This window comes from Poecilia formosa, unplaced genomic scaffold (assembly GCF_000485575.1).
Source record: "Poecilia formosa unplaced genomic scaffold, Poecilia_formosa-5.1.2 Scaffold156, whole genome shotgun sequence".
NCBI lineage: Eukaryota > Metazoa > Chordata > Actinopteri > Cyprinodontiformes > Poeciliidae > Poecilia > Poecilia formosa.
In genome coordinates, this window is record NW_006800095.1 from 215545 (window position 1) to 227223 (window position 11679).

General features: G+C 41.1%; 1 protein-coding gene across 5 annotated transcripts in view; it reads left to right on the top strand.

The window, feature by feature from the left end:
- The window catches only part of mtcl1 (microtubule crosslinking factor 1), a 73761-nt gene that overhangs the window by 44237 nt on the left and 17845 nt on the right, over positions 1-11679 (top strand). For all 5 annotated transcript variants that reach the window (XM_016677442.1, XM_016677443.1, XM_007564181.2 and 2 more), the window contains 3 exons: positions 4935-5099; positions 7603-7770; positions 10737-11012. In XM_016677442.1, the coding sequence (XP_016532928.1) occupies positions 4935-5099; positions 7603-7770; positions 10737-11012 (609 nt within the window). The remainder of the gene's footprint in view (positions 1-4934; positions 5100-7602; positions 7771-10736; positions 11013-11679) is intronic.

An 11679-nucleotide genomic window follows, 5' to 3' on the forward strand; every position in this document is an offset into this window, starting at 1 on the left:
GTTAAATGCTAGATAGTTTTAATAAAAATCAACCACATTAAGAATAAAACAGACATTAACAAAACTGTAGAAACATACCAGCAACATGTCAGTAGTGATAATTAGCATTCATCTATTCATGTCACATGACTGATACCTCTACTCACATCATCAATGACTGTGGCACCGGGCTCAACAGTAAACAGAAAACAGATCAGCTGACGAACGTCAAGAAGAAGAAAATAGACGGAATAAACCTCCTTCAAAATAAAAGGAAGCACTTCAAAATAAAAGCATAGATATGAGACGTTGAACTACTTGAAGGATTACTAACAGCCGCCCCCACATTTACGTGTAAATGTGTAAACCCAGAGATTCTTCAAGTCTCTTTCATGTCATCCTGACGTACAGGAAGCTCCATGGGTCGAGCAACTGGTCTCATGTAGACTTTGTCTTTGACCTTGACTTCTGCTGTTCTGATGCATCCGTCTGGACTAGTAACAGTCTTAACAATTCTCCCGATGGGCCATTGAGCTTTCGGAAGTGATGGGTCAATGATTAGCACGACAGAGTCCACAGTGATGTTCTTCAATGATGTTTGCCACTTCTGATGGGTCTGGAGGTTCGGCAAGTAGTTCTTTATGAATTGGAGCCAAAACTGATCCACTAGTGCCTGACAGTGTCGCCATCTACTTTACCCGATACTGCCTGGAGCGTAGGTCACTGGAGGCAGAGTGGCATCCTGTCGTCCATCAGGAGGATGTTTGGAGTGATGGGGTCCAAATCGGCTACATCAGCCGACACGTACCCTAGTGGCTTTGAATTTAAGATTCCCTCTACTTCCACCTGAACCGTATAGAGAACATCTTCTGAAACTGATTGATTGCCGACTGAAACTTGGAGGCCAGATTTAATCGAATGTATTTCCCGTTCCCATGCTCCACCCAAGTGGGGAGAACTCAGAATTCAGTGGGTTGAATTTAAAGTCAGTCTGGTATTCTATCAGTTGATCTTTCAGTTGTGGTTCCATGGCTTCAAATGCCTCCCAGAGTTCTCGTTCAGCACCTCAGCAGTTAGTACCACAGTCTGATAGCACTTCCTTTGGTCGACCTCGTCTGGAAACAAATCGGCAAAGAGCAAGGAAGAATGCATCCACATTCATAGAGTTCAGGAGTTCTAAGTGGACCGCTCGGGTTGTGAGGCATTTGAAAATAACACCCCAACGCTTCTCTGTCCGTCTACCCATCTTCACCAGGTAAAGTCAAAAGCAGTTCATGCTAGCCGAATAGAAGGGTGGACAGAGAAGCCTGAGACGTTGTGGAGGCAGATCTGCCATCTGGGGCACCTTTGGTTGAGCCCTCCAGCGTCGACAGGTGGAGCAGTTGAGTTGGTGGTGTCGGATTGCCTGTCATCCTCACAAGATTCAGTACTGTCTTTTTAATTCAGCATAGACTCGTTCGGTGCCTGGATGTAGTAAATCTTCGTCCATGTCTTTGATGAGAAGTTTTACTGCCGGGTGCCTTGGGTCCAGCACAATTAGTTGCTGGACCCAATAACGCTTGGGTTCTCCAATTTACTGTTTCTGTTGCCGCCCCATGAGCTTGTCGCATGGCTTCCACTAGTTCTTTCCATGAATTATACTAGGTAGCATCAGGGATGAAGCTGTGGGTTCTACAGCTGTGAAGCAGCAGAAAGTGATACCTTTTAATTCAGATGAGCCCACTGTTGCTGTTTGCTCTGGTTTCTTTGGCCAGTTTTCAGCACTCTGTTTAAGAAATGGAGATCCTTGACTCCAGCGACCAGGTTCTGCTACTTCCAGCAGTGGTTTTCCCCTTGTTATCATCAGCAGGATTGTTTGGGCTGTCAATGTACCGCCAAGCCTGACGGTCAGTTAGTGCTTGGATTTCCGACACACGGGTTTTTGTTTCCAGAAGATTCATGGCATCTTGGTCCTCTCGTGAGTCCTTTCGGAAAGGTAGGACATCAAGTTGTCTTGACCTCTCCAAATTTTGATATAGAAGGTCTTCTGGGCTGACGAATGAAGTGAAAAGGCGCTGTTGCACTGATGTTTGGTCTGACACACCCTTTTCTGCTCCTTGCAGGGCCCATCCAAGGGCAATCCTTTGGATCCTTTGCGGATTGGCTCAAATGATGAGGTGCACATGATCCAAGCCAAGTAACACTAATGGCTGTACTTTGTTGAATGACTTCAGGGGTATTCCTCGAAGGTGGGAATATCGTTTTTGAAGTGTCCGTATGGGGTAGGTTTGTTCCACTTAGTCCAGACCTGCTGCTGTAAAGGCTCCCTGTACTTTGAACCGCTTCTGTGGGCTGTCTTTGGAGGAGATCTCAAAGTTAACCTTTGATCCTGGGAGGTGTGTGACATCTGTCCGCACTGTGCGCAGGACGAGGGTTTCCAATGCACCATTTAGCCTGAGCTGCTGCGCAGCTGTCTTTCTGCTGAAGTTGAGGGTGTGGAGTGAGGACTGTACTCGTACTTGAATGGGTGTGACACCTTTAATTTTGTGAGTCTCCTCATTCTCTTCTTCCTCCTGTAGGAATGATGTGATGTGTTCCAGTAGATCTTGGCGACGACGTTGTCGATGTTCATACTGACATAGTTTTTGAGTGATTTCAGCTATTTCCACCTTTTCTTCCTCCTCAGTCCTATAAATGGACTCAACGAGTTGTCTGAGTGACGTGGTGCTCAGTGGGTCACCAGGGGTAGAGCTACGTGAGGCACTCATCTGCTCCTTGTGCTCTCTGTGATCAAAGGGGGGAGGACAGAGCAGGCCTATGAGGGTTGTAGGCAAGGATGTACTCCTCTAGATGCTTAGGTGTACGGTGTTGCCTTGCATGACGCTCTCGTACATCAGTATGAGGATGGGTTGCTGTGTTTTCCTCTGATGACATTCTGTAGCAGTCAGTTCTCCGGCTCGAGGGACCATTTGTTGAGGATTTTGACCTCTATTGCTGGATTTTCTTAACTGACCACTGCAGGGCTTCGGTCAGAAAGCACGCTGGTCATCAGGTGCTTAAATAGGTTTCCTGAAGAATTATGTCAACGGTGCACATAAATTGAAGCAGTTTCTGAAAACACAGAAATAATAAATAAAGGTTTAAAATTAATTTAGCAAAAAATGTCAATATAACAATTCACAAGCAAGTAAAAAACATCAGCATTAATTCCCTCTGCGATAAGGGCTGTTTAAAATTAAATGATGCAAAACTTGGAACCAATCTAGCTCTAACTGGTCAAAGCTCAAAAACTAACGGTTAAATGCTAGATAGTTTTAATAAAAATCAACCACATTAAGAATAAAACAGACATTAACAAAACTATAGAAACATACCAGCAGCTAAACGACTGTGTCAGTAGTGATAATTAGCATTCATCTATTCATGTCACATGACTGATACCTCTACTCACATCATCAATGACTGTGGCACCGGGCTCAACAGTAAACAGAAAACAGATCAGCTGACGAACGTCAAGAAGAAGAAAATAGACGGAATAAACCTCCTTCAAAATAAAAGGAAGCACTTCAAAATAAAAGCATAGATATGAGACATTGAACTACTTGAAGAATTCCTTGAACAGGTTAGGGTAGTCTTAAACAAAACATGTCCATTACATTTTTCTGGACAAAATCAGTTTTAGATATGAAATTTTAGTCTGGTCAGTTCTGCCCATCTTGAGCTGTTTTAGGACGTCTTGTCACTTTAAATCCAAATAAGTTGCTGCTGGCCATGACCCAAGTCAATGTTCACACTCACACGTGAAAATGGCTGCTAACAGATGTGCAATTATATAGACGCACATCTTTGAAAAGCAGAAGTAGAGCCTCCTGCACAACCAACAAGAATGCAGCAAGTAATTTTCCTTTCAAGCAGCCACTGTATAGCGGTGAAACTAACTGACCACACAAGCTGGAGATCAATTTGGGTTGCTAGGTAACAGTGTGGGCTTCACTGGGGTTGCTAGGTAACGAGGGAGTGCCCAGTCTATTATGACTCAACAATCTGTAGGTTTTTGAATCAGCTTATTTTTTAGATACTAAAACAGCTGGATGTTTTTTTCTTTTAGTCACTTTGGTTGTTTTTAGAAGCCCAATTGGAAGTGTTAACATGAAAAAATTAGAATTTTGCATAATAGGTTGCCTTTAGCAAATTAAAATCTTCTTAAAATGAAAAAGTTAGATACAACACAAAGTACTTGTCTTTTATCAACAAGTTTTTTTTCTTTTTAATTTAGCTTTTTGCTTCACTTATGGGAAAAATGTCTTGTTAAAAGTGAGATAATCTACCAATGGAACTCGTACTTTTATTTATTCAATATTAAGGAATTATTGACTTAAAACAACAAGCTCCTCTGAAAAATTACTTTTGTTAGTTTTGTTTTATTTCAAGTGTACTAAGACATCTAGAAACTAGATCAAAAATACTTGGTAAGATTTTGTGTCCATGTCTTAAATTTGACTTGCTGAAACCAGCAGATGCCGTTTATAAGCTTTTATAAGCTATAACTGCCATGTAGAGAGTGGCCTGTTTGAGTTTTAGTTTTTATCTGAAATGCATGAATTACTGTACAGTTTCAGAAAGTATTGCTTTCCTTCCCAGTTTAATTCCTGCCAGATTTACTCCACCTAAGTCCACGTGTGTGTGTGTGTGTGTGATTACTGTACAGTTTCAGAAAGTATTGCTTTCCTTCCCAGTTTAATTCCTGCCAGATTTACTCCACCTAAGTCCACGTGTGTGTGTGTGTGTGTGTGTGTAATTGTCCAGAATATGAATCATGTGTGTTTTCCTCCAGACTCAACAGTGACTGCCTGTCTTCTTCTTCACTGTAAATGTTCGGAAAAGCTGCCAATCTGTGGCAGGAAGTGTTGCTACGAAAACAGAACAGAGTGCATGAATCAGAGCGCGGTTGTTCCTGACTCGCTCATCTGTTCCAGTTGGAGAAGCTGGAGGGTTTCCCAGAGATGGGAGTGACGGTGGAGCCGACGGAGGCAGAACGAGACGACAGGCCGAGTTTAGCACAAACGCCGGGGGACGTCCCTGAAGCTGGACCCGCCGTCCCTCTGCTGCCCCCTGACCAGCACCTGCAGCACCAGAGACAGGTACCGACCCGCTTACAGCTGCTACGCTCACGTTTTATATCACTGGACATTAAATATGTAGTTCCCATGGACGTCACACATCTATGAACTTTGTCTTTTACTTTATTTCAAACAAATAACAGTAACGTACATTGGGGTCTTTAACACAATGACAAATATCACAATATTATAATAAAAATAAAGAATAACCACATTGACAGTGTTGGAGTTAAGGTCTTGCAACCTTCAAAGTAGAATGAAGAAAGTAAAAAACTGAAGTTAAATAAATACATACATAAATTGGTCAATTAAAACAAAGTATAACTTTTCATCTATACTATTTTCTTAACAAAAAGAGTCAAAAATACATTCAAATACAAATAATAAAGGGTTTGCTGCAGCAAAAGAGAAATAAAAGTAAAACATATAACACAGGGATCTGCTTATGAGATAAAGTTAAAACTTTGTAACTGACAGGCTTCTTTGCAGGCAGTTGCTATGACAACAATAAACAAGCTACAAGCTTAGAATTACTTTCAACTCCTTTCTAACTTATAAACAATAAAACTACATAGAACATATTACTCGATTACAGTTTTTGAGTACTCTACCCACCTCTGGTAGCACTAAGATAAATATCAGTGATATTTACTATATTTACAGCTGAACTAGCAAAGTTAGTTTAGCTAACGTAGCTTATAGCTGCAAGCTAAAATGGACATGTGGTGCAACAGATTTTTCAAAGGGTTTGGTTTGACTCAGTTCATTGTGAAAGAGAACCACACCTGCTGAAAATGTAACAAATGTTACAACTTCGTCCCAAATTGAACTGAATCTTCTGCTCTGTTGTCAAAACACTCCAACATTACAAACCCATGTTTTCTTGTTACAAATTAGAAAAAGCTTAACTGCAGAGTTCAATCTGTGTTAAAGTCACAAAATTTAAATGAGATATTCAGCTCAGATGAAGTTAAACAGAAACTGTGGTGAAACTGGGTCGGATTAAGCCAATTTAGAAACATGGCTGCACTTAATCCTGAAAATTTAACTTGTTCTGAAATGTAAATGTCATCCTTTCATCTGAAATTGGTGAATCAATGGTTTTTGTGCTCTGCAGTTGTACTTTATTCTCTATGTAAAAAAAATATTCAGATGCTTCTGGTTACAGCTCTCTGGCACAATAAGCAGAGTCTGACCCACTTAGCTGGTTAGAAGCACCAGATTTGTTGAATAAACCCAGTTTTCTGCTCTTATTGAGACCAAAATCAAATCCTGGAGCCTCAGTTAAATGTGATGTTTAAAGAAGCCGACGTGTTTTCAGGATTCTGTCTGTATTCAGCTCTCTTAGAGATCTGCTTTTAGGTCCCAGTCCCCCACTTTACCTGTCTGTAACGTAAAACCTGTACATGTAGGCAGTCTGGATGCATTATTAATCATCCTGAAGTGCTTAACTTTGTAAAAGCTTTTGATTTTTTTTCCTCTTCACATCATGAAGAGGATTTTTCGTGAGATCTGACTTCATGGTCCTGTGGGTAGTTTTCCATTTTACCCGTACAATGTTCTGTTGGGTAACTACAGTATGTGCAAGCTGTAGTATGTTGCACCAAATGTTGTACATTCACAGATTTTTCTGGAGGAGCATTTTTTATGGAGCATTTATGAAGTGTTAGGAATAAAACATGTCTTGCGAAGCTGAAATGCAATGCTGGTTGATGTGCTATTAGTTGGAGTTTGGAAAACTGCCAATCCAGGAGAGCCATTCATTCTCATTCATTTGAAAGAAGTTGTCTTGACTTGCTGTTTGAAGCAGCCAATCTCCTGTTATTCCCCCAGTCTGCTCCTCCAGACTAGTGGCTGCAGCAATTAGCAAACAACTGGTGGAACTGCAGATCTGCTGAGCTCATTATATGAGCTGATTCTCAGTCCAACCCTCCTATGAAAGGTTTCAAACGGCTTAATGGAGGAGCATTGTTGTAAGACGAAAGTGTCAAAAAGAGCAGGAGCTTCTTAAAGAGACAGAGGCCTAATTTCAAGGCGTCAGATTTCTTTTAAATCATGTTTGATGTATTTTATAACAACTGAAAGAAAACAGTTACTTGACTGTGCTATAAAACGGCTGGAAAATACAAACTACCAGTCATTTAAATTTAGTCTTCACTTTGTTATTGGTCTTAAACTTTCACGGCAGTTTCAGGCCTTCCTGCACCTGAGCTCATTTTAAATTTTTCTGAAAAGGCTGACAGAGCCAGCAGCCCTGTAGTGACACCTCCAGGTGACAACTGGTTTCCCAGGAACTGAGTGCTCTCCACAGGAGGACCACCACAAGCGAAACCCTCTGCTGAGCCAAGCTGCTCCGTTCTAATAAATCATATTTCAGCTGTTATTACAGTGTAACTCTGAGATTTCAAAGGATTTCTGGCATTATTTTGTGCCCTTCTGTGTCTAAATATTTATGCAGGTTTCCTGTGAGAAATGTTGCTGTTTTATTTTTAAAATAATGAAAGTGTTGGTTGTCTGTTTGCAGTTTGGTGAGAACAGGCGAGTGCTGCAGGCCCTGCGATCGCTCCTGGAGGAGTTTCGAGACGAGCTGAGGGAGGAGCAGATGAGGCGGTGCCAACTGCAGCAAGCATACGCCAACGACAAGGCCGCCTGGGAGGTCAAGTGGACAGAGATGAAGTGCCAGGCCGCCCAGGTACAGATGGCGTCTCACTGCCCACCTTTACAGGAGCTCAGCAATCTGGTGGAAAAAAGCTGCTCTTTCAGTAAACAGTTAGAGGACAGAAAACATGTTGCCTCTTCCAGGCGTGACGGCCAAATCTGAACTCGCTGCATGCGTTAGCCATTCTAGGCTGCAATGAAATTATTAAAAATAAACCTAATTTTGATTTAAATATTGTTGCTGAGGACATATTGCATTTAAGATAAAAAAAACCTTGATATGCTCTATCTACAACTCCTCAAGTGCTAATTTTAGCTTCACTCAACTATAAAAAAATTAATTTTATTAGTAAATGATAACATTGTTTTGAGACTAATTTCAAGTAATGTAATGGTCCACAAGTGCACATTTTCAATAAACTTTAAATTCTAATTAACATTTATCACTGGAACTGGAAGACATTTTAAATATCCAAAATAAATAAACGAAACAACAGTAACCACAGATAAAATTAATTATAAAGTATTCTAAATTTATAAATCATAAAGTTGTTTGCTGCACCAGAATGAAGACCGGTTTTTATAGGAAGAGAGAGAGAAATGATAAATCATGCAAATGGAAATTAATGAGCTTGTGTATCTTGCGGTTAATTGATTGGCCTACACCCAATTCAAATTCTGTCAAAAAATAAAAATAAATCTTCTATGATGCTCCTTTTGCTATCCAATTATTAATTGGTTAATCCGAAAACAATGATCAAGCATACTCTAAAGAAAAGCTATGTTATTGCGTTTTAGGTGATAAAGTCTATTTTCTTATTTGGTTTAAATTTGCTAACCGAACGTCCTGGAGTCCCGCTCAGGTTGCTAGGTAACGGGCTTGACTTCTCTGGGGTTGCTAGGTAACCGCCTTGCTGATTTACATTCCGCAGGTATTTTTTAAATGGCTGGTTGTTGTTTTTTAAATTCTTGGACTGTTTTCAAAAGCAGTTGAGGCCCAAATACAAAAACCATCCAAAAAGTGAATTTTGCGTAATTGGTTGGGAAAGAAAAGCCCAGAAAGGACTGAAGCCACATTAAATCGATCTGGCAACTCGACCTCCTGTAGAGTTGCAGCTCACAGTCAGCTGGAGGACATGTTCTCCATCGGGCCGAAGCGTTCAGCGATCCAATCTGAAGCTCGCCGTGTCAGAGCGGAGCCTCTTCTAAGCTTTATCTGATTAAAAATCGGGAAAATGCAGCTTTTGGAACCAATTAGGAGGTTTCAGCTATAGGAAGAAGATTATCTTTTTAACTCTCGCGCTTCTAATCCGCGCAGCTCTTACACGGTTCAATCCCCCCACAGTGCAGAGGTTGCTGAGGGCTGCTCTGAGAACTAATGTGCTTAGTTTCATCTGATAATGTCGGGTCGCTCGCTCCGGGCTGCTTCGTTCTGATTAAGCTGTTGGAAATGTTCTTTTTACCCATCATGATTATGCAGCTCAGCAGAACGGAAGGGAAATGAAAATCGGCCCTCACCTGTGTGCTTAGATGTGAACATAAGGTCCAGTTTGACCTCTGGCTTGTTTGAAAAGCCTCACAGAGTTTTATAGCTGCAGCATAAACAGGGCAAACAGTTGTGAAAGTTATGCAAGCGGACTTGAGACGCTCCTCACATCGCAGAAACCCTTCGTTCTGGTTTGTACTGTTCTGCTGGCGGATCAAAGCTTCTCTGAAGATCACAAAAATACGAGAAGTTGCACCCTTCTTTTTGTTCTGCAGCTTTGAAGATTTCTGCAGGACCTTTGAGTCCTTCATTCAGCATTTCTCTTTCTCAGGAGAAGACAGATTATAAGACAAATTCAGGAGAACAATGTTTGTGTTTTGTCTGAAATGAACAAAGTAACAGAGGCGCCCAGTCACAACCCAACAGACTGTATGTTGGTTGTTTTAATCTAAAACCTGTTGTGCATTTTTTCCCCTGGAACAGATTAAGACCAGCTTTTAGCATGAACAAAAGCAGAAAGAAAATAACAAAGAGCAAAAATAACTTTCATCACGTGTTGGAACGGTTCACAGGGCTTCTCCACATGTACAAATATATTTATAAAAACAAAAATCTCCGCCACATCATTTAAAGAATATTATTGTACACACAGGATCAGTTTCAGAAACGTTTTCATCCACATGAATCCATACAAACCTGCCTCAGAGAGTGGTTTTAATATGCCTCACCCATAGGGGGCAGTGTAGCGTGAAGCTAAAACCTGTCAGCCAATCAGATTGCTTCAAAGCAACCACAACTTTTAACCACTAAACATATTTCATATAGTATTAGAAATGCTTTAAAATTTGCAAATAAACAATTCAATTCCTTTTAGAAATTAGAAAATATTTCTATTGCATAAAATGTAACAACATACCACATTCTCACCTGAGGACTTCTGGAGTGAGCATATTTAAAGTCAAAGATTTTTTTTATCTTTAATGCGAACTGTATGTATGTTTTTTTTTATACAGTTTTGACTTAATGACTGCTCTGAATATGTTGTTCTTTCAGCAAATTCCCTTTTTTGAGTCTGTACTCTCCAATTACTGATTAATCAATTACTGGTTGATTATTTCAATAATGGGTTAATCATGAATAATCCAGTTAGTCCCATTAATCAATTCAGTTATAGTTAAAATTAGATTATTATTATTATGTTTTTTTTTACAGAATTTGAATCGGATTAAGCTAAAATCCTTATATAACATATGGCATAGCTTTGGCTTAATTCCAGCTCAGAATATGTTGTTTCAGCAAAATTGCCTTTTTTTGAGTCAGTTAATGATTAATCAACTACTAAATTGTTTGACGATTATTTAAGTTATCGATTAATCACTATTAATCATTTCAGTCCTAGTTTTAGTCTTCACTCTGAACAAAACAGCAACATTCTCAGGTCTTTAGCCAAACATCTTCCTGCCTCAGGTGTCATATTTCTTTACCCCAGTTGTCTGTGTGTTTGGTCTGAGCAGCTGGAGGAGGAGGCAGGTGAAAAGGTGCGAGGTGAAGCTCAGGGAGGCGAAGAGGAGGCTGCTGGAGGAGAGGCGGAGTGGGCCCTGACCAAGGAACGCGAGGAGCACCGGCGCCTGCTGGCCCAGAGTCACAGCGAGTCTCTGGACCTGCGCTGGAGGCTGCAGCACGGAGAGAAGAGGTGGAGCCGCGAGAGGGCGGAGCTCCAGGACCGCTTCGACCGGGAGCGCCAGGAGTGGGACGGCAGCATGAGGGAACTCCGCCGGAAGATGGACCGGGTGAGTGGGACTGGGACCGACCCAGTTCTGGACCGAAGTCTAACTAAGTGAGAGAAACATCCAGAATTTAAGAGAGAACTCTGGATCTTACTGTAAAAGATGCTGTTCAGCTGGTCCAGTAAGTTCAGGAAGATCCTCCAGGCGCCATGGCAACGGGATTATTCAGACATAAAAATGGTTAAAGATCTAACCACATTCACTCAGCATCCATCTATCTGTTTATCCATCCATCCATCCATCTGTTTATCCATCCATCCATCCATCCATCTGTTTATCCATCCATCCATCTGTTTATCCATCCATCCATCCATCCATCCATCTGTTTATCCATCCACCTATCTATCTATCCATCCATCCATCCATCCATCCATCCATCCATCCATCCATCCATCCATCTGTTTATCCATCCATCCATCTGTTTATCCATCCATCTATCTGTTTATCTATCCATCCATCCATCTGTTTATCTATCCATCCATCCATCTGTTTATCCATCCATCCATCCATCTGTTTATCCATCCATCCATCCATCCATCCATCCATCCATCCATCCATCTGTTTATCCATCCATCCATCTGTTTATCCATCCATCCATCCATCTGTTTATCCATCCATCCATCCATCTGTTTATCCATCCATCCATCCATCTGTTTATCCATCCATCCAT